Genomic DNA, 26,052 nt, shown 5'->3' on the forward strand with positions numbered 1-26,052 from the left:
TGAACCTAAGGATGAGAATTGGGGCATTGGGCGATGGGGAGCCAATGTATAGATTCCACCTGGAAATCGAGGTATCAGGCTAATTTTTCTAATTTACAGCCTATTCTCAAACGTCCCATGACCTAGGCAGTTTTCACACTCTCCTAAATCATTGCCGAAGATCAGAACAAAGGCATAAGCTAGTAAACATCACCCAATGTCCCACAAATGTTTACTGTCCGATCCTTCAAAAGCCTTTAAAGCTGGACTCTTTGAGCTGGATTCTTGATCTCACAGGAACTGCCACTGGCCAGTCTTCCTCTGGATCTCCAGTGAATTTCCCTTCCTTCTGCATTTGTGACTATAATTTTCTAGAGTTGGAGCCATGGGAAAGGTAGGTGCTGCAAAGCACCAGTAATAGCCCCAAACAGTGTTCAGGTTGGCACGTTTGAAACTTAGGATATCCAGCATGAAATTTCAGAGGACGAATGACCATGGTAGATAGTGAATGGTCAGAGATGTATGGTTATGTTTATATTTGAAAATATCAGATTGAGAGATTTTGAACTTAGAGATATTAGACTATATTCCTTTGTTATATTTTTTAGGCAAAGCAGGACTCAGGATTTGCAACATTAATTCCCGCTAAACCCAAGAATAATGTGAGCAGCAGAATACAAAATCAATTATCCTGATTCCTATCTGCCAATATTTACAAATGTTCAATTAATAAACTATGGCTCAAATATTTCATGCTATGCTTTTAAAAAAAGTTGTATGAATATGTACAACTGCAGAAATATATAAAACCACTATGAGATTTGGTAAGCAGCTGATGATTTGACCGACCTGTGAACTAATGTGACAATGCAAATTTTTCATTGAGAAATAAACTACACTTAAATTAGGAATTAACAAAGGAAACAAACTGGGTGAGTGAAAGTTTATTTTTTGCAATAGAAAAACTTATCAGGTGCAGAGCTAGTAATCCCTTTGTGTGCTTTGCTGTACAGAATTGAGTTAACACATTGAACAATGAGGAGGTGGAACCACCTGGTTGACAGTCCATTCTACAGGCCACCTCCCATTGTCCCTCCCACAGTCAGGCGCGGCTTTGATGACGCCACCCCGAGTGGGGCGGGGATGACGCGACATACTGACGTCGACAATGCCCCTCCTAGCCAATCAAAGCGCGCTACGTCTCGGCCTCAGCGGCAGGCAGAGGGGAAGATGTCGGCGCCCATCCTGAAAGTGGCGACCCCGAAATGGGAGAAAGTGGCGAGAGGGAGCGTTTGCCTGCTCGGGGTGCTGTTGTCTGTGTACGCGTACCATGTGGAGAGCGCCCGGGCCAGTGAGCCCGGCTATGTGGCCATGTGCGACGTGAGCGAACAGATGAGCTGCACCAAGGTGTTCGGCTCGAGGTGAGTTGGCACTGACTTTGGAGGGGGCGAGAGGGAAGGGACAGCGGGCAGTGCCTGGCACAGGCCTCCCACTCCTCGTGGAACTGCTCGGCCCTCTGTACCCTGACAACCGGGACTGTACCCAGTGCTGGAGAGTGTGTGTCTCAGTCGCCCAGCGCATTGCCCCAGTCTGCTCCCCATTCATCCACAATGAATTGACACTGTTGCTGCACAGCTGCAGGGAGGGGTTATTGCCAATGCCAAGCCAAGGGGTTTGACAGGTCGGGGAAATGGAATTAGGTAACGCAGTTTTGTCACTGGCCAAAAAGATGATGGCACAGTTGTCACTGAGATTTCAGTAGAATAAGACAGCCATGCGAAATATTTGTACTGCACCTGTTTGATGTATTAAATATACCCAACAGTGAAGGTTTTATCATACCAAACTTGAAATGTGTCTGGAGAGAATATGTTCAGCTTTATCACACCAGAGAGAAATACTGGCGTAGTTAGTGATCTGTTACAAGTGATGGCAGCAGTTTGAGGTTCTGAATGAATTGTGAGTCTCTTGAGATCTATTTTTGCTTGGCATTCAACTTTTATTGGTAGTGTGGTGGTATCCTAAATAAACCCAGTGATAACATTATAGAGGTGACTGCTGAAACACGCCACTGACTGAAATATACTTAAAGGTGTTGCTTTCTGCAGCCTTCCTTTATCTGTGACACAGTTATTTGGCAATGTCCATGGGGAAGCATATCCAGGTTCTCTTTTGATGAGTACTATATTGATGTGGCAGAATATTGTTGTCTCTTATATGATTTGTTGTAGTTTTATGTGGAGTTGTATGTGAGTCGGCAGATCCAACTGCATGTACTTTTTAAAAATCATTTCAATGGGCTTTGGATGTCGCTGGAAGGGCCAACATTTGTCCATCCCTAATTACCCTTGAGGTGGTGGTGATGAGCTGCCTTCTTGAGTGGCTGTAGTCCATCTGGTGTGGGTACACTCATAGCCCTATTAGGGAGGGAGATCCAGGATTTTAATCCAGTAATAGTGAAGGAATGTTGATTATATTTCCAGGTCGGGATGGTGTGTGGCTTGGAAGGAAACTTGCCGATGGTGGTGTACTTTGAATATGTAGGAGATCTGAAGGCATATTTGAAACTTAATTTCACTGCCAGTAATGCATAATCATAAGTTGTGTAACTAAGTCACTGAATAAAGCTGCAGTAATGTATGCTATTGCAATGAACGTGTGCAGCAGCTTGACAACAAAAGTTGGCCTTGTGTTGAACTTGGGCCTTGAAGTAGGGAATTTTTCAAACAACCTGAACTCTGGTTCACTAGGCCTTCGCTGGGAGCCAACTGGTGAAATTCAGGACAACCATAATGTGCTAAACTAGAAATTATTGATACAATTCAAGGATTGGTTGTTGAGGTCCTGTTTGTTCTCAGCTCAGTTGGAACCATTGATATCTGATTGTTTTATACATACATGTGAGTAAGGTTGCATGGAGTTATGGGGTTTATTTAAAAACAATCTATTCTTATAATTTGCAGCTAAGAGGAAGCAAGAAATGAAGCCCTGGTTCAAACATTGGCATTACAAAGGTTTACTTGACTGGAATCATATGGCACACTCTTTCTACATACCAATATGACATGGGTAAGATGGCACGAAGTTGTGGAATTTGAAAAAAAGCAAATGCTGCAATTACAGCAATGAAGAAGTTACTTTAATCAGTAATAACCCCATGTAGTAAAGTAGGCTGCCTTTTGGGGGTAGGGAACAGGGACAGAACCTCAAATCATCTTCCCTATTTTTCTGCCCCTCTCATAATCTTTACAACGTCATTTGTCCAAACTGATTTTTAGGGGAGAACTGCCATAATGAAGAACCCTATTTTGAAAAATATGCTGATATGTGGGATTTCAATCTTATTTTCCACCAGTTATCACTATTGCTTCCCTCTATAAGGATACCTCTTAGAACTCACAGTTACAAAGATTTCAGATTTTAAACTATTTGGCACCATGAGCTCTGATGTTAGAAAATACAATGAGACTGGATGGAGGAGTTGGAGTCCTATGTGTAGAAAAGCTTAAAAAAAAAGAAATTTAATCAGTCCTGGGTAAATAATGTTAATTGGTGACTCTACACTATCATTCAATATATCAACTCCATTTGGCTCCCCAAATGGTAGGCGCTTGATTTTAAAACTGTTTTAAAACAAAAATTGATTGTTCAGTGTACTACTGATTCTATTGTACTCTTAAATAAAACTCAAGATCATTTCTTGCTTCCTCATTGCTAGAATTACACAAAAAAAAATCTCATGACTTTGCCATCTTGTCAGTAACTGTCATGCTGGAACATTTCACAAAACCACACTCCTCCAGTCAGTAAACTGTGGTCATATGATCTCAGTTTTTTTTTGCATGTTAATAGATTGAACCTTGTTACAAAGTGCAAAATTAGTTGCAGCCAATTTATTGAAGACCTGGCCATTAATAGCATGACTCAATCCTGTGTTAATTGTGTACCCTTTCTATACTCAGTGTTACTTTGATATGTTGTATAAATGGGTGTTACCACTATCTAGTTTGTCATCGTTCTGTATAATTATTTGTAGTTGGAGTGAGTAGTGATGCTATTTTAATTTGAGGAGTCCAAATGTGCTTTGATATTTTCACTTAATTCATTCACTGCCTTTTGCCCTGGAAGGGAGTTACTGAGTGGTTTTAATAAAATGATAATGTCATGATTCATGAGAGCAAAGCCCAAGTAAATAATGAACATCAGAACCAGAGCATTTACTTCCTATATAACTCGCTGCACTTAGAAAAATAATTCATAGTGTGAATCGCAGCTGTTTCAATGTAATAAGACTGTATATAAATGCAAGCAGCACAGTAAATTACTGCCTTGTATTTGTACAGTTTCATGTTTTAATGTTGCATTTTTAATTTTCTTCCTTTACATAGTAGAGGCTGGGTGAAGTAGGTGAAAGAGTCAAGATGGTGATGCAGTAGCAGAAGGTATCTCATAACCTCTAATACGTATTGGCTGATATGGTAGCTTGCTCTGTGTGTCATTTATAGCCACTCAAGTTCATGAATGATGGAGTTGATGTTTGTGGAGTCTTACAGAATTGTGTGGCTGGATTAAGTCAGAATTTTTTCTCTGGCAGTATGCAGAAAAATCTACTTAGTTTACTTTAAGCTTCAACATCTCAACCTAATAGCATGCACGTGATGTGGGGAGGTGGCAGTGAACAGACAAGAACTGTGTTGCATACTGCTAAAGTTTTTTGTTGCTGGGATTCTTCACTTATTTTTATTAGTAGAATTTTAGTCGCTCCCAGTCTCGTGAATGTAGTTCTGAAATACTGGTATATTCCACATAATTTGTAATTCAACTGTTGAAATGGAAATTCATTGGGCTGCCTCTTGCTCTAACTCATAATTTTCCACAACTTCCTTCAAAACTCAAGTTTGGCAGCACTTAACCATTTCCTTGTTTTCTAACCAGCTCTTTTATATCTTGGAGTCTCTGCACTATGGCCTTGACCCTCACTTGTATGCTTTTACAGTGTTCTAACAATCATATCTCCAATAAAAGTATTTTTTACCACCTCCACTTTCAAAATCTCATCTTGTGTTTTGAGTCTCTAGTTGTATATTTTGTTGGGATTGCTTCATTTGGTTTTAGTGGAAGCCAACGTTTAATTAATCCAATAAAGAATTCCAGAGCAACTTCTTTATCCAGAGTGTGGTTAGAATGCGAAACCTTTTTACCCTGTGAAATAGTTGAGATGAATAGCATTGGTACTTTTAAGGGGAAGTTGGATAAGTACATAAGGGAGAAAGGAATAGAAGGATATGCAGATAGGGTTAGTTGAAGTACAGTAGGAGGAGGCTAATGTGAAGTATAAACTCCAGTACAGACCAGTTGGGCCAAATGGTGGTAAATTCTGTGCAACACTCTGATCAGCCTGAAGCCAGTCTGGGGATCCAGGCATTGGCTGCATACATCCATTGAAATCAGTAGAGCTGGTCTGGAGTACGTGCACTGCTCCTGTTACTTCATTGAAGTGGAGTGGCTGATGTGATCAGCTTTCACTACATCATATTACCTTCATAGAACAACAGGTGAAAATAATTTCATTTTTTTTCTGAGGGGGGGATAAAGGGATGAGAACAATAAAAAGAACCTGAATGTTCAAAATCTGAAATCAAAATGAAGTATAGAATCTGAAATGATTGTAATCTATCTTCTAAACTTTGGAAGCACTGCCTTCTTCAACATTCCAATGCTGAAAGCATGTAGAAGGCACAGTATACAGAAAACAATATTAAGGCGATGTGCGTTTCCTGTGTGCCTCCTTCCCCAGGAAGTGAAGACTTTAGGCTATTTCCTGTCTCTCAGTCACCCCAGGAATGGAGAGTCAAAACTAAGTAAATTGCTGTTAAATCTCTATTTTGGATGATGAGTTGTACTCACTGTGAAGCACCTAAGTATTCATTCTACTGGAGGGTAACAAATTTGTACTACTGACGTAGACCAAGGGTACATTGCAGTTCCTGTTTGCCTTATTGATCTTTAAAATTAGAGTTGTCACTATCTTATTGAGGGTATGAGTTAGCAATGTATTACAATAATGGAATATTGCTTTTCCATGGTACTTTTATTATTTGATGCATTTTACTTGGTTATTATGTACAATAACAACAATTTGTATTTATATAGCACCTTTAACATAGTAAAACGCCCCAAGGCACTTCACAGGAGTGTTATCACTCCTGCCACGTGAGATATTGGGGCAGATGACTCCAAGCATGGTCAAAAAAGTTAGGTTTCAAGGAGCATCTTCAAGGAGGAAACACAGGAAAGAGTTTGGAAGGTTTAAGGAAGGAATTCCAGAGCATATGGCTTTGGCAGCTGAAGGCATAGCTGCCAATGGTGAAGTATTTCAAAACCAGGGATGCTTAAGAGGCCAGAATTGGAGGAGTGCAGATATTTTGCAGGGTTACAGGGATGGAGAAGAATATAGACAGTATGATTAAGAAGTTTGCAGACGTTGCAAAAATTGGCAGTGTGGTTGATGAAGAAGAAGAAAGCTGTAGACTGCAGGAAGATAGCTTGTCTCCACTGGGGGTGAATTAGGATTGCTGCGGTGGGCCTCAGCACTTTGAGAGGTGAACATCAGACAATTCCATTACAACCAGAGATTTACAACATTGAACTGATGTTTGGCTGGAAATGTGCCCATCAGGTAAGAACACAGTCTGGTTTGGGCCTCCAATGAAATTTGAGGAAGTGGACTAGTCAGGTGGGCGGAACAGCAAAAAAGAGTTCAATGCAGAGAAGTGTGAGGTAATGCACTTGGGCAAGGCTAATAAAGCAAGGGAATACACAATAAGTGGTAGGATACTGAGAACAGAGGGACCTTAGAGTGCGAGTCCACAGATCCTTGATGGTGGCTGGACAAGTAGATAAGGTGGTCGAGAAGGCATAGGGGGACGCTTGCCTTTATTAGCCGCAGCTTAGAATATAAGAGCTGGTAGGTTTTGCTGGAACTGTATAAAACACTAATTAGGTCACAGCTGGAATACTGCGTGCAGTTCTAGTCACCACACTATAGGAAAGATGTGATTGCACTAGAGAGGGTACAGAGGAAATTTATGAGGAAGTTGTCTGGAATGGAGAATTTTAGTTACGAGGAAAGATTGGAGAGGCGAGGGTTGTTGTATTTGGAACACAGGTTTCTCCTCAGCCTCCTAATTCAAGTGTATAAAATTGAGGGGTCTAGATAGATTGGATAGGGAAGGCCTTATTCCCCTAGATTGGGTCATTAAGCAGGTGGCATAGATTTGCGGTAGGAGGTTTAGAGGGGATTTGAGGGGAACTTTATTCAGCCAGAGGATGTTGGGGTTCTGGAACTCTGTCTGAAAGAGTGGTAGAAGCAGAAGTTCTCATAATATTTAAAATGTACTTGGTTGTCCACTTGAAGTGCTGTAGCCTACAAGGCTGCAGACCAAGGGCTGAAAAATGGGATTAGGCTGGAAGGCTACTTGTCAGCTGGCATGGACACAATGGGCCAAATGACCTCCCTCCATGCTGTAAATTTATTTGAACTGCAAGCCAATGTACAGTAGTGAGCGAGGGTGATGTGTGAGAGTTAGGACACGGGCAGCAGTGTTTTGGATAAACCAGTTTACCTGGGATAGAATGTGGGAGACTGGTCGGGTGTGTCTTGGAATAATTAAGTCTAGAAGTAACAGGCATGGCTGAGGTAGGGTGAGTTGAGTGACATTATGGAAGTAGAAATAGGTGATCTTGGTGCAGATATGTGGTCAAAAGCTCATCTTGGGGTCAGTCTCGGGCGGTTGCCAAGGAGAGGGATGGTGTTTGTTGCAGGGATCGAAGACAGTGGCTTCGTTAGTTGGAGGAAATTTCTGCTTGTGGATTACTGGGTGTCGGATAAGCGGTATGACAATTTATTGCCCATCCTTATTGCTCTTGAGAAGGTGATGGTGAGCTGTCCCTTGAACCGCAGAAGTCCTTTGGGTGTAGCTACACCAACAGTGCAGTGAGGAAGGGAGCTCCAGGACTTTGACCCAGCGGCAGTGAAGGAACGGTAATATAGTTCCAAGTGAGGATGGTGTGATATGTGTAAAGACTGGTTAAAATTATAGAATTGTTTCTTGCAACTGTAAGTCCATATCATGGTGTTAAACTAATCTGACCAGTGCAGCTTGGATGCATTTCAAATAATATCCAGTCAATATCACATTGCTTCAGAGATATGCTTTGTCTTATCCTGTGGGCCCCTTTGCCAAGAAGTGAAGACTTTAGGCTATTTCCTATCCCAGGAATGAAGACTACCAGCATTCTCGCAAAAAATGGAAGAATGGTCTCTGCCTTAGTCTGAGGCAAACTTGGCTAGCTGAAAATGTAGATATCAAAGCAATGCAATACCATTCAAATAGTTAGTGCTTAAAATAACAGCAAGGAATGCTAATTAGAAGTTCAGCATGTTGCTGTGGATGAGGTTGTGTGGTTTTATTTGACTACTGTTACTAATATTTTAGGAAGACCAGTCTCAGATTATGTTGAGCAAGTTTTTCTTGTTTGTGTCTGATTTTAAAGATGGAAGACCAACTTCCACCAGTGTCTTGCCTTTGTTTGTTGAAAGTATTTTCTCCCTCGCTAGCTTAGTGTCTTGTTAGTTGAGACAGTGGAAAGGCAGCCAGCTCTTCGGTCTGCTTCAGTATTGTATATGACAGAAGCCTGCAATGCCTCTCCTTGTGATGGAATGCCTCCATTCTCATTAAAAATGTAATGGCAATTTAGCAAACTTCCTGGGAGCTTTATACACTAATTTCAAACTTTGGTAAGTTTACCTTTGTACTGATTGAACAAAATATCTTTGCTAATATGGATGAATTTTTGCAAGCTGTAGAAGCAAGACATCTGTTGAGTTACAATGCAGAATATGGTAAATAATTTAAGCAGGTTTGCTTCCTGTATGTCTTATGCAAGTCCTGTATTAGCAAAACATAGGAACGGGAGGAGACTATTCAGCCCCTTGAACTACTCCATCATTCAATGAGATCATAGCTGATGTGTATCCCAACTCCATTTTATCCACCTTGATTCCATATCACTTGGCTTGCAAATTTCTTTTGATCTTGGATTTAAAATTACATATTGATCTAGCATCTACTGCTTTTTTTGTAGGAGAGTTTCAGACTTCCGCTAGCCTTTGTATGAAGAAGTTTTTCTTAGCTTCTCTTCTGAGTGGCCTGGGTCTGATTTTAAGGTTATGTTCCGTCTGTTCTCGACTCCCCGACCAGCAGAATAAATTTCTCTATCTAGCCTATCAATTCCTTTCAAAATCCTAAGAATCTCAATCAAATCATCCTTTAATCTTCTATATTTCAGGAAATACAAGCTAAATTTATATAAGCTCCCCTCATAATTTAACCCTTGAATCTCTGGTAACATTCTTGTGAATCTGTACTGCTTCCAAGGCCAATATATCCTTTCTAAGGCATGGTGACCTGATTACTTGAGATGTGCTCTAACCAGGGATTTGTATACCTGCAGTAAAATTTTCTCACCCTCTAGATACAAAGGCTAATTTTGCTTGTTTTTTGTGTGCCTGACCACTGCATTTTAGTGATGTGTACCTGAATCCCTAAATCTCTTCAGACCTCCGTTGTCCCTAGCTTCTCACCATTCAAAACAAAACTTGGATCTGTCCTTTTTAGCCAAAATGGATTGACCTTACTCTTGCCTGCATTGAAATCCATCTGCCACAGTTATGCCGACTCACTTAATCCATTAATATCACTTTGTAAAGTTACGCTTCTACCTACACTATTTTACATTGATAGCAGTTTTTGTTTCATTGGCAGACTTTGGTATGTGGCTCTCTGTTATTTAAGTCATTAATGAATATAGTGAATAATTGAGTCCCCAGGACAGATACTTGTGGGACACCACTAGTCACTTCTTTCCAATTCAACAACGTACCCATTATCCCTACTCTGTCTTCTACAGCCTAACTAATCTCCTAACTAGGTCAATAATTTGCCTTCAATTCCTTGAGCTTTAATTTTAGCTAACAGTCTTTTATGTAGAATCTTTCAAATGCTGTCTGGAAGTACTTATAAACTACACCCTTAGACATTCCTCTACTATGTCTACTATTTTAGTTACTTCCTCAAAAAATTCAATTAGGTAGTTGAGACATGACCACACTTTTTATGAATCCATGTTTGCTCCCTCTAATCGGATCAAAATTCTCTTCTGCTCAGTCACTCTGCCCTTAATTATAGTTTCCAAAAACTTCCCCACAGCAGATTTTAGACTAACAGGTCTATAATTTCCTGATTTCTCTCTCACCTTTGTTAAATCAGGACCTTGGGATGTGTCAATCCTTAGTGCCTTTTTTTAAAAAATACTGTTTTCTTGCTTTAGCTTTAATGACTTCGAGCCCTTCTTTAGTGGCGCAGTGGTTAGCACCGCAGCCTCACAGCTCCAGGGACCCGTGTTCGATTCTGGGTACTGCCTGTGCGGAGTTTGCAAGTTCTCCCTGTGTCTGCGTGGGTTTCCTCCGGGTGCTGCGGTTTCCTCCCACATGCCAAAGACTTGCAGGTTGATAGGTTAATTGGCCATTATAAATTGCCCCTAGTATAGGTAGGTGGTAGGGAAATATATAGGGATAGGTGGGGATGTGATAGGAATATGGGATTAGTGTAGGATTAGTATAAATGGGTGGTTGATGGTCGGCACAGACTCGGTGGGCCGAAGGGCCTGTTTCAGTGCTGTATTTCTAAACTTTGAGCTTCCCTGGAATATCAGGTATGTGATCCTCTTCCCCTACTGCAAAGACTGACATAACCCTTACTTTCATTTGCAATATTGCCTGTAAATCCTTTCAAAGGACCCATGTTATGCTTGACTACCCTTTGTCTTATATTATGAAGTTTAGCATAAGTTTTTACAATTATATCATTCGAGTTTCTTTTCATATTCCTTATTACAGCCCTTGCTATCTCTTTTGTCTTTTGTGCTGTGCTTTATATCTCTCCCAGTGCCCTAGATGTACTATTTTATGCTCCTTCCTTTAGTTTTGTTGTATTTCACCTCTTGTTGACTATGGGTGTTTTGTTTGGTAAATGGAGCTCTTGCTTTCATCGTAAACAGTACTTGTATAGGAATGGGTATGGCAGTGTAGTGGTTATGTTAATTATCTAGTAATCCAGAGGTTTAGACTAATAATCGACTTTGGGCATTGCTACTAATTCTGGGACTGTAGGAGCTATTCCATCTGGAAAGAGCTACATCTGAACAGGCAGGGTGCTAATATACCGGCAAAATGATTACAAGGAAGTGACAAGTCATTTAAACTTGCACGGATGGGCTGGAATAATGGGCTAAGATGCATGTACTGCAGTGGAGGAGTGTGGGTAATATACTGGGGGAACTGGAAGCAATTATTTTACAGGAAGATCTGGACTTAGTTTCATTAACAGGAAACTGACTGCAAATGAAACAAGAATGGAAAGTAAACATAATGGATGGAGACTAACAATTGACAAAATAGGAAATACCTGGTGTAGAATAAGTTGATTTGGCCATGGAAGGGCTGCAGGTAGTCAATATGGTTGGAGCTCAAAGATTTAAAAAAAAAGTGTTATATTAGTAAGGGTATTATATTAGTAGGATGTATTACAGACTTCCAAATTGTGGAAAGGAAATAGAAGAGTAAGTATGTAATCAGAGAGATGAGTAGGAATAACAATTGCTCAGATTTTGGTTATCTGTGTATTGATATGAGACAGAGAGGGAATAAACAGAAAAGGAAATGGAATTACTAGAACATGTCCAATACTTCCTCAAGCAGTATGTTAGGCAGCCCACAATGGTGGAGGTGTTGCTAGATCTGGTTATGAGTAATTAAATAGACCAGATGGATGAGCTAAATATGGGTGAGTGCAATTGAAATTTGAGCTCACCCAATACTCAACTGCCGGCATCCTAACTCACGTCAAGTCCTGTTCACCCATCAACCCTGTGCTCACAGACCTACATTGTCTCCCGGTCCAGCATCACTTTAAAAAAAAATGTCATCCTTGTTTTCAAATCCCTGCACGGCTTTGTCCCTCCCTACCTCTGTAGCCTCCTTAAGCCCCACAACTCTTGTTCCCTGTGCCTCTCCAATTCTGGCCTCTTGCATATCCCTAATATTGCTTAATTATTGGAAACATGCATTCAGTGCCTGAGCTTTGGAATTCCCTCCCTAAACCTCTCTGCCACTCTATCTCATCCTTTCCTCCTTTAAGATACTCCTTAAGACCCACCACTTTGACCAAGCTTTTGGTCAATGTCCTAATTTTTTTTGTGTCCAATTTTGTTTGCTAACTCTCTTGTGAAACACCTTAGGGCGGTTTACTAGGTTAAGGCATTATATAAATGGTGGTGGTGATTGTTAGAAGAAATGGTGACCATAATGAGGTTACATGTCCAACTGGAAAGTCAATACAAAAGCTCGAATGCCAGATTGGATCAGGGAAGATTTTAGGAAGGACAAATTGGCATACAGTACTGTCGAGCAGCAGTGAGATTTTTTAAAAAAGAGACTGTAAAGGTACAGAGTAATTATATTCCAATTTAAAAAAAGGAAACTAGTAATTTTATGAATAAATAGAAACAAATTAAAATTATTTATGCACAAACAGTACAGTAACTTCAGGCAAGGGCCAGCTGCATGCATAATTAAACTCAAATGCCCACGGTTGCTGTCTTAAATTGTGCCACTCTCGTTAGCTTTATGAAAGCTGCATCTCGCTGTCTGGCTCACTGTTGAAATCCATTGAATAGTGTGAAGTTGCTGTATTTGCACAGTAGATCTGAACTAAACCTACTGTGGAAAGTTGAGTCTTGTCTATTCCATTATAAGTATCTTTAAATGATGTGATAAATGTCAACCTTTCCTGCAATGACAATTGCCACCGTGAAGACTTATTCGCTCATGTTTTTAATTTTTAGAAATTTTAAAAATGTAAAATTTAAATGTAAAAGTTTTTGTTTGCTACTTATTTCTGTCCTCTTTTAATCTAATATTTCTCATTTCCTCTCTCTCTTTCTGAACCTGATTTGACATTAAATTCACCCACTTTAACTTACATTTACTTATCAGTCTTTATACTGGTAATAGACCTCCAATCTGATTGCTTAGAGATGCACAGTTGCTTGCCTTCTTCACTGAGGTCCCAGATGCTGTTTCTGTTGCTGCACCGTTAATCAGCTCACACTTTCAGCAACTTGCCATGCAAACTAAAAATTAAATATACAAGGGCAAGTCTAAAGGCAGATGTTCTTAGATGACCTGCTATACCAAAATTCAGTCCAATAAGAAACTCAAGGAGAATGAGAAAATAAAGTGCTAAAACTAGGGTAAGGCAAGCTATGTGGCAGTATAAGGAACCAATTCAAAAATATCAATAAACAGTGAAGTATTTTACAGGTATATCATTAAAATTGTCAAATGCGAGATGGGACTCCTGAGAGGATAATCAGTGCTTAAAATTCAGTGATATTTAATAAGTACTTTGCATTGACCTTTACTAAGGGGAAGCCTAACTGGGAGGAGGGGAATCCTGAAGTGACAGAGCAAAATGAATAATATGATATAGATTTAAAAAAAGAGTTTTACAGAAGTTAGTTAAACCCTTAGTGCGCTCTTTTAAAATTTCTTAGACTAGTGGTCTCCTCTTAATTCTTCTATCCCCTGGGCTTCACTGATGCTTTGTGAAGTTCATGGGGATTTGGAAAGTGGAGTGCTTATTGAATAAAATATTGTACCACATTTTTAAGTTCATCACCTTTTTCTGCTAATATTGATAGCCAATTAGTTGAGGAAATTAAAGGAAGAGCGGGCACCAGATCCTCGATGGACTTCATACGAGAGTACTTCAAGCAGTAGCTTACAAAATCTGTCAACCTTGCCATTGAAGGAATCAATAAAAATGGAATCAGTATTCATTGGCTGAAAGTAGTTTACGTTAACATCAATCTAAAAAGAACATTGAGCTGATCCAGTGAGCCTAGTATTTTTTGTGGAAAATGTATCAGAAGGCATCCCTAATGAGGGGTAAATTTAATAAAATAAAAACATGCATTTATGAGATAGAGGTATTGCACAACAATTATTGAAGTAGTTTGAGGATGATGGAAATTCTGTAGATTTAAGATCCTTAAGGGATTACATAAATTGAAACTTGATTTTATATTTGAAATGACAACAAACTAGAACAAAGGACATGAGCTCACATTTACAAGCGGGAAGATACACATATCTGAGAAGGCACCTGTCGGTTAATTGGCACTGACTGGGTTGGACAGATGTGTGCTCACTGAGAGAATATCACTTCGTCTGAACCCATCTCCTTCCAAACCCCAGGTCCCGGCCACCCCTGCAGGATGAGCAGCAGTCTGACGGCAAAGGTTTCAGGATGGAGTGCCTTCTAAGAGAGGTAAGGTGCAAATATATTTGTGCCATGCTACTGTTGTGCAGTGTACATATGTTTTTTTAAAAAAGGAAAGGGAAAAGATAGTCAAGTCCATCAAATTTGTCCCATTCATACATGGTGCAGCAGTGGCTGCATTGATCACTTTTTTTCTTCCAGCCCTCCACCCGCACCCCCCCACCCCAAATCATGTATCTCCTGGGAGAGGTAACAGAAAGCCCTGAGGCCAATATAGAAAGAGCTCTGGGAATTTCCTCTCCAATTTCTTACAGCAGTTGAACCAAGTTCAAGGCGTCTGCAGTAATCCATAAATTGCAGGTAGACCATCACTTTCCCTTTACAACTGGCAATGCCCTCCTCTCTTAGGAACTTGTGCAGCTTTCTTTTGAGCTTAAGCAAATCCATACCAACAGCAGGCTTCAGTATCTGTTCCAGAGTGCAATAACTTTGCGTAGAAGTACATAGAACATACAGCTCAGAAACAGCATGTATTCGCCACTCGAGCCTCCTAGCATCCTTCATCCTCTAACTCTAGCACTATACCCTCTACTCTCTTCTCCCTCATATGCTTATCGAGCTTCCCCTTACATGCATCACTATTCGCCACAAGAACTCCATGTGATGATGAGTTCCACATTCTCACTTTCTGTAAATTACTCTGAGAAGGCATGCTTCGTTTCTCTTGCTGAAGTGTAATGAACAGCAAGCATCGTTCCTTTCCCGCTGACTGCAAAATCTAGGCCATTGGTCATGGATGTTTAAGTTCTCTGGCACCTCAGCCAATTGAACCTTCCAGGTTCATCAGGGGAGGGTATAAACTGCTGAACCCAGTTATCCCCCCCTCGCATGTACATTCTATATTAAAAGTTTTTTTTGATCAGTATGATCTAGTCCTACACTGGGTTGTGCCTTTACCCACAAGGCCATCGGGGAAGCTGTCCTTTGAAGTCTGGCAGTGACAAGTGAGGAAAAGATACAAGAATTTTGCGATGCAAGGGGGGCACAACAGTAACAATTAATGGAGATAATTGCAGTAAAAAGAAAAAGCATCCTGGGAGCATCTAGCTGACAGTGAAGAGATTAAACATTGGGGTTATTGAAGATAGGAGTCTGTAGGAGGAAAAACAAAGCATTTTTTAATTGTATAACATCTGAGATGGGACTGTAAAGTTATTGGGTTGGATTTGATCTGTGGTGAGATGATGATGAAAGAAGGGGCAGATCTGGGACTGAGAGAAGCACTGAGGCCTGAATGAACTGAGTTGCTGGCTAAATGGGGATTCATTTGTAGTAATGAGGTGACCAATAATACAATCATGGCTTCCATCAAATTGCTAGAAGAATTAAAGTTGTGGTCATATTCCCACAGATCAGTCAAATCACTAGAGGAGAAACAAACTGAATGGACCAATCAGATAACCAATCAGAGGATCCAAAAAGGCTCTTTTTATTAGAATAGAGATGAAGTAGAGATGTTTATGGATTGTCTTACTATGCTGTGAAGCGTAATTTGTAGCTGGTTTGTTTGATGCAGTTTTTACTCTGAATACCCCAGGTTGTTTTTTCTGAAGTATTCAAATTGAGCTTATTTGGTTGTAAGTTAAGGAAGAATAGTTAGAAGTATTTCTGCAGCAGCTCAAATACCTTAAGCTGCTAACCATTAGTTACCTCATCTGCCCATCTGGTTATTTTAGTCATCTTGAATGCTGAAAATCCAGTATTACAGTAAGCAATACAAATCTTTTTTTTTTATTATTCATTCATGGGATGTGGGTGTCGCTGACCAGGCCAGCATTTATTGCCCATCCCTAATTGCCCTTGAGAAGGTGGTGGTGAGCTGCCTTCTTGAACCGCTGCAGTCCATGTGGGGTAGGTACACCCACAGTGCTGTTAGGAAGGGAGTTCCAGGATCTTGACCCAGCGACAGTGAAGGAAGGTGATTATAGTTCCAAGTCAGGATGGTGTGTGACTTGGAGGGGGAACCTGCAGGTGGTGGTGGTCCCATGCATTTGCTGCCCTTGTCCATCTAGTTGGTAGAGGTCGTGTGTTTGGAATGTGCTGTCTAAGGAGCCTTGCTGCAGTGCATCTTGTGGATGGTACACTCTGCTGCCACTCTGCAATGGTGGTGGAGGGAGTGAATGTTTGTAGATGGGGTGCCAGTCAAGCGGGTTGCTTTGACCTGGATGGTGTCGAGCTTCTTGAGTGTTGTTGGAGCTGCACCCATCCAGGCAAGTGGAGAGTATTCCATCACACTCCTGACTTGTGCCTTGTAGATGGTGTACAGGCTTTGAGGAGTCAGGAGGTGAGTTACTTGCCGCAGGATTCCTAGCCTCTGACCTGCTCTTGTAGCCATGGTATTTATATGGCTACTCCAGTTCAGTTTCTGGTCAATGGTAGCCCCTAGGATGTTGATAGTGGGGGATTCAGCGATGGTAATGCCATTGAATGTCAAGGGGAGATAGTTAGATTCTCTCTTGTTGGAGATGGTCATTGCCTGGCACTTGTGTGGCACGAATGTTACTTGCCACTTATCAGCCCAAGCCTGGATATTGTCCAAGTCTTGCTGCATTTCTACACAGACTGCTTCAGTATCTGAGGAGTCACGAATGGTGCTGAACATTGTGCAATCATCAGCGAACATCCCCACTTCTGACCTTATGATTGAAGGAAAGTCATTGATGAAGCAGCTGAAGATGGTTGGGCCTAGGACACTACCCTAAGGAACTCCTGCAGTGATGTCCTGGAGCTTAGATGATTGACCTCCAACAACCACAACCATCTTGCTTTGTGTTAGGTATGACTCCAGCCAGCAGAGGGTTTTCCCCCTGATTCCCATTGACCTTAGTTTTGCTAGGGCTCCTTGATGCCATACTCGGTCAAATGCTGCTTTGATGTCAAGGGCCGTCACTCTTGCCTCACCTCTTGAGTTCAGCTCTTTTGTCCATGTTTGAACCAAGGCTGTAATGAGGTCATGAGCTGAGTGGCCCTGGCGGAACCCAAACTGAGCGCCACTGAGCAGGTTATTGCTAAGCAAGTGCAGCTTGATGGCACCTTCCATCATTTTACTGATGATTGAGAGTAGGCTGATGGGGTGGTAATTGGCCAGGTTGGACTTGTCCTACTTTTTGTGTACGAGACATACCTGGGCAATTTTCCATATTGCAGGGTAGATGCCAATGTTGTAGCTGTACAGGAACAGCTTGGCTAGGGGCGCAGCAAGTTCTGGAGCACAGGTCTTCAGTACTATTGCTGGAATGTTGTCAGGGCCCATAGCCTTTGCAGTATCCAGTGCCTTCAGTCGTTTCTTGATATCATGCGGAGTGAATCATTGGCTGAAGTCTGGCAACTGTGATGCTGGGGACTGCAGGAGGAGGCCGAGATGGATCATCAACTCATCACTTCTGGCTGAAGATTGTTGCAAATGCTTCAGCATTATCTTGCTTTTGGATTGTTTTTGTGCAGATAAGGGTTTTGTTGTAGGGGATGGTGGTAAGAGATTGGGATTGGCTGTAGAATTCTGTAATCGTGTAGCCTGCTGACACTGACCTGGGCCTGGATAAATTTCTTAGTAGTCAAACAGACTGGACTTGTGCAGCTTATGGTGTTCATGATCTCTTATGTTGAATGTGTACATGCTGTACCTGTTGGTATAATATTTCAATTGGAGCAAAATGTAAATGGGTCCATTATAGGTGAAATGCCCTGAGAATTGCTTTAAATATGTCCTCAAGATGGAATCAACAGTCAGAATGCTAGAAAAAGGCTTATCCTAATTAAATCACGATGGCTTATACAAATTCAAGCATTCCTTGCCACGATCGAAAGTCAAGACCATAGGCCTACAGACTGTTCATTATGGTGGACATAAAGATGTCCTGTTTTATCTGGACTTTTGTGTGATCTCTTAGTGAAGAAGTGAGAAACCAGAGACCAAATGAGTGACCTGGTGTGTCTAAGTGCTGGAGCTTCATTGAGTTAGAGGTCATCTGGGAACCAACATAGCTGTGTTAGATGATTGACACTAAAAGATCGGAACTCTTCTAATATGTGTAACTGACATTCATCAATAGAATTGAGGAGGCCTCTGGAAATTAAGGATACTTAAGTGGTGTTTTTGATACTAAAGTCTTCAATCATTGGTTCTTGCTCTAGTTGTAATTCTTTTAGCAGTCTTTGTAGTGGATGGTGTAGGAGTCATTGTTTTAGCATATATGCAAGGCTGTTTCTGTAAAATTGGAAGTGTAACTTCAAAGCTTGTATAACAATGCCAGCCAGATACAGGCAGATCTGTGAACCACTTAAATGCACATGTTTTCCTGAGATCAAGGACAGTAAAGTTTAAGACAGCTAGTGCAAATACAAATACCAGTGTAGAAGGTGAATTTACCCATGGGCAGAGGAGGATTCAGGAGGTATAAGCAGTAGCTCCAGAGACTGAAGTTCACGCAGATGTCTTGAGGACTAACATCATCTACCCAGAGGAAGACGAGGCAACAAGTTCATCCGTGTCTGCTGATCAGGATGGGGTTAAAGAGGTTCTGGAAACATTGCTAACTACAAGCTTATTGACTTAATCTATTCAGTGGACTAGCTATCCAATGCTGTTAACTTAGGAACATATGAGCAGGAGTAGGGTACTCAGCCTGTCGAGCCTGCTCCGCTATTCAGTTAGATCATGGCTGATCATCTACCTCACGCCACTTTCCCGCACTCTCTCCACATCCCTTGATGTCATTAGTATCCAAATATCTATTGATTTCTGTCTTGAATGTGCTCCATGATTGAGCTTCTGCAGCCCTCTGGGGTAGAGAATTCCAAAGAATCACTACACTCTGAGTGAAGAAATTCCTCTTCATCTCCGTCTTCAATGGCCTACCCCTTCTCCATGCAGTAAACAGCCATCCTGGCAAGTCCTGAATGGAGGCCAGATGCTATTAATGGGGCAGGTTAAAAGTAAAGTATGAGTCATATTGAAGCACCTTCATGCCACTCAACCTGAAAAGAAGGCATTTGAGAGCTGATCTTCTAAAAGATAGTTAAAGGTTCAAACTACTAAAAGATAATTTGAGGCTGATTTCAGGAAGTACTTTGTCTCCAAATGAGCAATACTTAAAAGGACTTCTGAATACTCCAGTAGAGGTGAAAACCCTGAAATCATTTAAGAAGCAGTTGGATACTGCTGTGGGTGAACAAATTTAGGTGGGCTTTGCTCATTAAATTTGTGGCCAGTCACTCATAGAGCAATATCAGGAAAACCTAGCAGCAGGTTGGCAGCCCACCATCTCTATTGTAGTACAAGGTAGGGAAGAAAGGGTTAGATTGTTTTCTAAACTTAGAACAAAGCTGTCATGTGACCAAAAGGAGATAGAATTACATGAATATTTGGACTTGCAGTAATAAAAATTGAAATTATTAAATTATGCTTTCATTTTAAGGTATATCTATTAGTATCTGTAGGAAAATTAAAAAAGAGGGCAGGAGTCAGATAAAACAAAGATGGTTACATTCTTAAGTCTGTGCATAGTATTGTCGTTTATAACTAAATCTCAGTTGAAGCAGAAATCCAAAGTATTGCAGGAGGAGGGTATGTTTAGATTCTAAAGTGAAAGTCTAAATTTGGAAAAGTCAAAATGCACAATGCCCTGAATACCACTATGCAAGGATTTCTACTTGAAGTAACTTAACCAAAAGCTTAGTCATTACTCTTGTCAGAGATGAGAAAGCCAAACTTCCGACAAATATGGTTTCATTAGACCATTATAAGGTGCCAACAATTATATTCAGCAGCCAAATATAGAAACACTAGAATGAAGGTGATTGACTGTTGGCAAACTGATTTCAAAGTTGTCTGAATTCTTTGAGACTTTTGCTATAATTGTTTGGTGTGCTAGAAAGTGTCTCTGAACTGTTGCCATTGAGAATGGATCAATGTGTTTGGTATATGCTGCTAATAGCACTGGTTACTCATGGAATGTTTGGAAATGTGTTGACATTGCAAAAATTTCATGTTCAGTGTTTCTGATCAATACTTTTTGATGCATTGTCAACATCTGTAAATTATGCTAGTTGCAGCCTGTAAAGTGTGTGGATGGGCAGTGAATATGCCCACATTGTCTTGACGTTGGATGTATTTCAAGCTAATGATCGACCACAATTCTGATTTGTAAAAGCAGGATGTGATTGTTGAATGTTGAACAAATATTAGGAGTGGTACAGTTAATAGAAACACCCATGATTATAACAATGCATGTGGGTGTCGCTGGCAAGGCCGGCATTTGTGCCCATCCCTAACTGCTTTTGAGAAGTTGTTGGTGAGCTGTTTTCTTGAACTACTGCAGTCCTTATGGTGCAGGTACACCCACACTGCTGTCAAGGAGGAAGTTTCAGGATTTTGATCCAGCGACTGTGAAGGAATGGTGATATAGTTCCAAGTCAGGGCAGTGTGTGGCTTGGAGGGGAACTTGCAGATGTGAGGGAACACTACCATCTGCTGCCCTTTTCCTTCTAGGTGGTAGAGGTCATGGATTTGGAAGGTGCTGTCAAAGGAGTCTTGGTGAGTTGCTGCAGTGCATCTTGTGGATGGTACATACTGCTGTCACTGCGCATCTGCGGTCAAGGGAGTGAATGTTTAAGGTGGTGGCTGGGATGCTGATCAAACCGGCTGCTTTGTCCTGGATGCTGTCGAGCTTCCTGTGTGTTACTGGAGCCGCACTCATTCAGACAAGTGGAGAGTATTCCATCACATTCCTGACTTGTCTTGTTAATGGTAGACAGGCTTTGGGGAGTCGGGAGGTGAGCTACTTGCCACCGAATTCTCAGCCTCTGACCTGCTCTTGTAGCCACAGTATTTATGTTTGCTCCAGTTCAGTTTCTGGTCTATGGTAACATTACCTGCTAGGATGTTGATAGTGGGGGATTCAGTGATGGTAATGCTGTTGAATGTCAAGGGGAGATGGTTAGAATCTCTCTTGTTGGATATGGTCATTGCCTGGCACTTGTGTGGGGCGAATATTACTTGCCACTTATCAGCCCAAGCTGCATATGGACATGGACTGCTTCAGTATCTGAGGAGTTGCGCATGGTACTGCACATCGTACAATCAGCAAACATCCCCACTCCTGACCTTATGATTGGAGGGAAGGTCATTGATGAAGCAGCTGAAGATGGTTGGGTCTAGGACACTACCATGATGAATTCCTGCAGCAGTGTCCTGGGACTGAGATGATTGGCCTCAAACAATGACAGCCATCTTCCTTAGTTTTAGGTATGACTCCAACTAATGGAGAGTTTATCCCTGATTCCTATTCGCTTCAATTTGGTGAGGGCTCTTTGATGCCACACCAGTCAAATGCTGCCTTGATATCAAGGGCAATCACTCTGGTCTCGCCTCTGGAGGTCAGCTCTCTTGTCCATTTTTGGACCAAGGCTGTAATGAGGTCCGGAGCCAAGTGTCCCTTGCGGAACCCAAACTGAGCATCAGTGAGCAGGTTGTTGCTGTTTAAGTGGCACTTGATAGCAATGTTGCTGACATCTTCCATCACTTTGCTGATAATCGAGAGTAGACCGATGGGGCAGTAATTGGCTAGTTTGGATTTGTCCTGCTTTTTGTGGACAGGACATACCTGGGCAATTTTCTACATTCAGGTAAATGGCAGTGTCGTAGCTGTATTGGAACAGCTTGGCTAGGGTTGCGGCTAGTTCTGGAGTACAAGTCTTCAGTACTACAGCTGTGATGTTGTTAGGGCACATAGCCTTTGCTGTGTCCAGTACCTTCAACTGTTTCTTGATATCATTTGGAGTGAATCAAATTGTTTGAAGATTGGCATCCATGATCGTGGGGACCTCGGTAGGAGGCTGAGATGGATCATCCACTCAGCACTTTTGGCTGAAGATGGTCACAAATGGTTCAGCCTTTTCTTTTGCACTGATGTGCTAGGCTCCTTCATCATTGAGGATGGGGATATTTGGGGAGCCTCCTTCTCTGTTAGTTGTTTAATTGTCCACCACCATTCACGACTGGATGTGGCCGGACTGCAGAGCTTAGATTTGATCAGTTGATTGTGGGATCGCTTAGCTCTTGTTATTGCATGCTACTTCCACTGTTTTAGAATGCAAGTAGTCCTGTGTTATAGTTTCACCAGATTGACAACATTTTTAGGTATGCCTGGTGCTGCCCCTGGCATGCTGTCCTGTGCTCTTTATTGAATCAGAGTTGATCCCTTGGCTTGATGGTAATCATATAGAGAGGGATATCCCAGCTGATGAGGTTGCAGATTGTGGTTGAATACAGTTCTGCTGCTGTTGATGCTCCACAGCGGCTCAATGATGTCCAGTTTTAAGCTGCCAGATCTATTCTGAATCTGTCCCGTTTAGCACTGTTAGTGTCACACAACACGATGGACAGTATCCTCGATGTAAAGACAGGACTTTGTTTTCACAAGGGTTGTGTGGTGGTCACTCCTGCCAATACTGTCATGGATAGATGCATTTGCGTCAAGTAGATTGGTGAGGACAAGGTCTAGTAGTTTTTTTCCCTCTTGGTTCTCTCACCACCTGGCCATCTCTGTTAGTAGTGGTGCTATTCACTCTTGGTGATGGACATTGAAGTCCCCACTCATAGTACATTCCGTGCCCTTGCCACTCTAAGTGGTGTTCAATATGGAGGAGCACTGATTCATCAGCTGAGGGAGGGCGGTAGGTGACAATCAGAAGGCGGTTTCCTTGCCTATGTTTGACCTGATGCCATGAGACTTCGTGGGGTCCGGAACCAATGTTGAGGACGTCCGGCAACTCCCTCACCTCTGATGAGTCTGTCCTGCTGGTGGGACAGGACATGCCCACGAATGGTAATGGTGGTGTCTGGGGAAATTAGCTGTAAGGTATGTTCTCTTGAGTATGACTATGTCAGGCAGTTGCTTGACAAGTCTGTGGGACAGATCTTCCCAATTTTGGCCCCAACTCCCAGGAGGACTTTGCAGCATGGACAGGGCTGGGGTTATTGTTTCTGGTGCCTCAGTCCATGCTGGGTGTTCTGTCTAGTTTTATTCCTTGTGTAGTGGTTTTGTACAATTGAATGGCTTGCTAGGCCATTTCAGAGGGCAGTTAAGAGTCAACCACATTGTGGGTCTGGAGTCACATGTAGGCCAGACCAGGTAAGGCACAGATCTCCTTCCCTAAAGAACCTTGGTGAAACAGATGAATTTTTACAACAATGGATGGTAGGTTTGTGGTTGCCATTACTGAAACTAGCTTTCAAATCCAGATTTTTATTAATTGAATTAATTAATTGAAGCTCTGGATTACTAGTCCAGTGACATCACTATGCCACCGTCTCCCATTACTGTAAACAGCAAAACCTAATTTAATATTTTGTAGAATTAGATCATATCCCATCCTTTTCTGAATGAACAATGCTACAGTCAACTTGCTCTTCAGTCTATTTTCTGCATTACAGTATCTAACTCCATGTTCAGTGGAAAAGGCTTGAAGATGTAGGAGTTTTCAGAGTTGGAAAATTGACAGCATCCCTCTTCCTGGTCACATGTCAAATATATAATCTCTTTCAGCTGAAGATCATCTTCACGTGGTGCTAGAAACTCTCTGATATTTTGGCCAAATGGTCACCTCTGTGAGCCAAGACAGTGAATGTTGGCAGTCTATTGAACTGTTCTGGGGAGGGGAAGTTGCATCACAGCCAAATTTAATACTGTCCACAGATAGCACTCTCCAGTCATAGTCCTGAGTTTTTCAGGGTAGTGGCCCAACCATCTTCAGCTGCTTCATGAATGACCTTGCCTCCATCATAAGGTCAGAAGTGGGGATATTTGCTGGTGATTGTGCAGTATTCAGTGCCATTTGCAACTCCACCGATACTGAAGCAGCCCGTGTCCTGGACGTCTTTGGCTTGAGCTGATAAGTGGTAAGTAGCATTCGCGCCACACAAGTGCCAGGCAATGACCATCTCCAACAAGAGAGAATCTAAACATTTCCCCTTGACATTCAACAGCATTACCACCTCTGAATTCCTGACCAACAACATTCTGGGGGTTACCATTGACCAGAAACTTAACTGGACCAGCTATGTAAATACGGTGGCTACAAGAGGAAGTCGGCTGGGAATTCTGCGGCGAGCAACGCTCCTCCCGAGTCCCCAAAGCCGTTCCACCACCTACAAGTTACAAGCCAAGAGTATAATGGAATACTGTCTACTTGCCTGGTTGAAAGCAACTCCAACAACACTCGAAGCTCAACATTATCCAGGACAAAGCAAGTCGCTTGACGGCACCCCATCCACCACCTTAAACATTCATTCCCTCCACCACTGACGCACAATGGCAGCAGTGTGTACCATATACAAGGTGCACTGCAGCAGCTCACCAAGGCTCCTTCGACTGCACCTTCCAAACCTGCAGCCTGTACCACCCAGGAGAACAAGGGCTGCAGGCGCATGGGAACAGCACCACCTCCACATTCCTCCTCAAGCCACACACCATCCTGACTTGGAACAAAAAAAAACTATATCGCCATTCCGTCACTGTCACTAGGTCAAAAACCTGGAACTCCTTTCCTAACAGTGCTGTGGGTGTGACTGTGGTTCAAGAGGCTGGCTCACCACCATTTTTCTCCAGGGCAATTGGGGATGGGCAACATATGCTGGCCTTGCCAGCGACGCTCTCATCCCATAAAAGAATTTTTAAAAAGTCAATAGTAGATTTGGAAACAGAAACCCTGACCTTCACCCCAGTCATCTCTTGATCTACCCTAAAGTCCAGGAATGTAAGTCCAATTTCTAGCACTGCAACAGTCATCAATTTAACACATTTAAAAGTAAAATTTTAATGGAATATTAAAATACCCCTCCAAAAATTAAAATGCCTGTTTGAAGGTTTAATATCTAACCAACAACTACAGCCAGCATTTATATACAGCTGCTTGTGGCAAATGGAAAAAGACGTTGAGCAAGTGGGGAGGGAAAATGTAGAATGGAGTGAGTTAATGGTTGAAAAATCTTTATTGGGTATTGCTAAAAGTAAAGGAGGGAAGAAGGTATGGTGCTACTGTTGAAGAGGGAATTTGAGAAGTATGCCGCATGGTGGATGAAAGCACAGTTGGCATTGGCAGAACAGAGACCGCTGACTGACTGATTCAACCAGTTTTTGGAGTGATGGTCCAAGCAGGGCTTAGCATTGGTGTGGCAAGGTGGTGACGGAATTTTCAGATTGGGATGTTAAAATTGTTTTGTGAGCACAGGGGTAATGGAACTTTTGAACAGGCAAGGACTTTGACACTGGCACTCTGAGTTGGTTTTTGTATGATTGACATGGGGAGGCCAACTAGCAAACCATTTAAAGAAGTCGAGTCACGAGATCATCGAGGTATCGATTAGAGTCTTGGTTGCAGTCGGGCAGAATCGAGCAATATTGTGAAGGTGGGTCGTCTTGGATGTAGGGAAGGAAATTCCACTTGAGATTGGCCTGAGGTGGTAGTTTGGGCGGTTAATGGAATTGAGGAGAGATGTACATTGGTTGAGAGCAAAAGGGCGCCTTTAGTTTTGCTTAATTAAGCTGGGAAAAATATTTATTTCTCCAAGACTTAATGCGGTTGACAATTTGAGCACCTGCCGTGG

General features: G+C 41.9%; 1 protein-coding gene and 1 long non-coding RNA gene across 3 annotated transcripts in view; both read left to right on the forward strand.

Annotated features, from left to right (window-relative positions):
* Positions 1-1,164: 1,164 nt before the first annotated feature.
* Positions 1,165-26,052, forward strand: part of vkorc1l1 (vitamin K epoxide reductase complex, subunit 1-like 1) — a 43,654-nt gene continuing 18,766 nt past the window's right edge. The window contains exons 1-2 of one of the 2 annotated variants that reach the window (XM_068010304.1): positions 1,165-1,400; positions 14,360-14,432. In XM_068010304.1, coding sequence (XP_067866405.1) covers positions 1,210-1,400; positions 14,360-14,432 — 264 coding nt within the window. In that variant the 5' untranslated portion in view covers positions 1,165-1,209. The remainder of the gene's footprint in view (positions 1,401-14,359; positions 14,433-26,052) is intronic. The other variant, XM_068010305.1, reaches the window with a different exon arrangement.
* Positions 2,947-14,342, forward strand: LOC137346660 (uncharacterized). The gene is made up of 3 exons (XR_010968745.1): positions 2,947-3,048; positions 4,368-4,421; positions 14,210-14,342. It is a non-coding gene; the product is annotated as an uncharacterized lncRNA (long non-coding RNA).

This window comes from Heterodontus francisci, chromosome 30 (genome assembly GCF_036365525.1).
Source record: "Heterodontus francisci isolate sHetFra1 chromosome 30, sHetFra1.hap1, whole genome shotgun sequence".
Classification (NCBI taxonomy): domain Eukaryota; kingdom Metazoa; phylum Chordata; class Chondrichthyes; order Heterodontiformes; family Heterodontidae; genus Heterodontus; species Heterodontus francisci.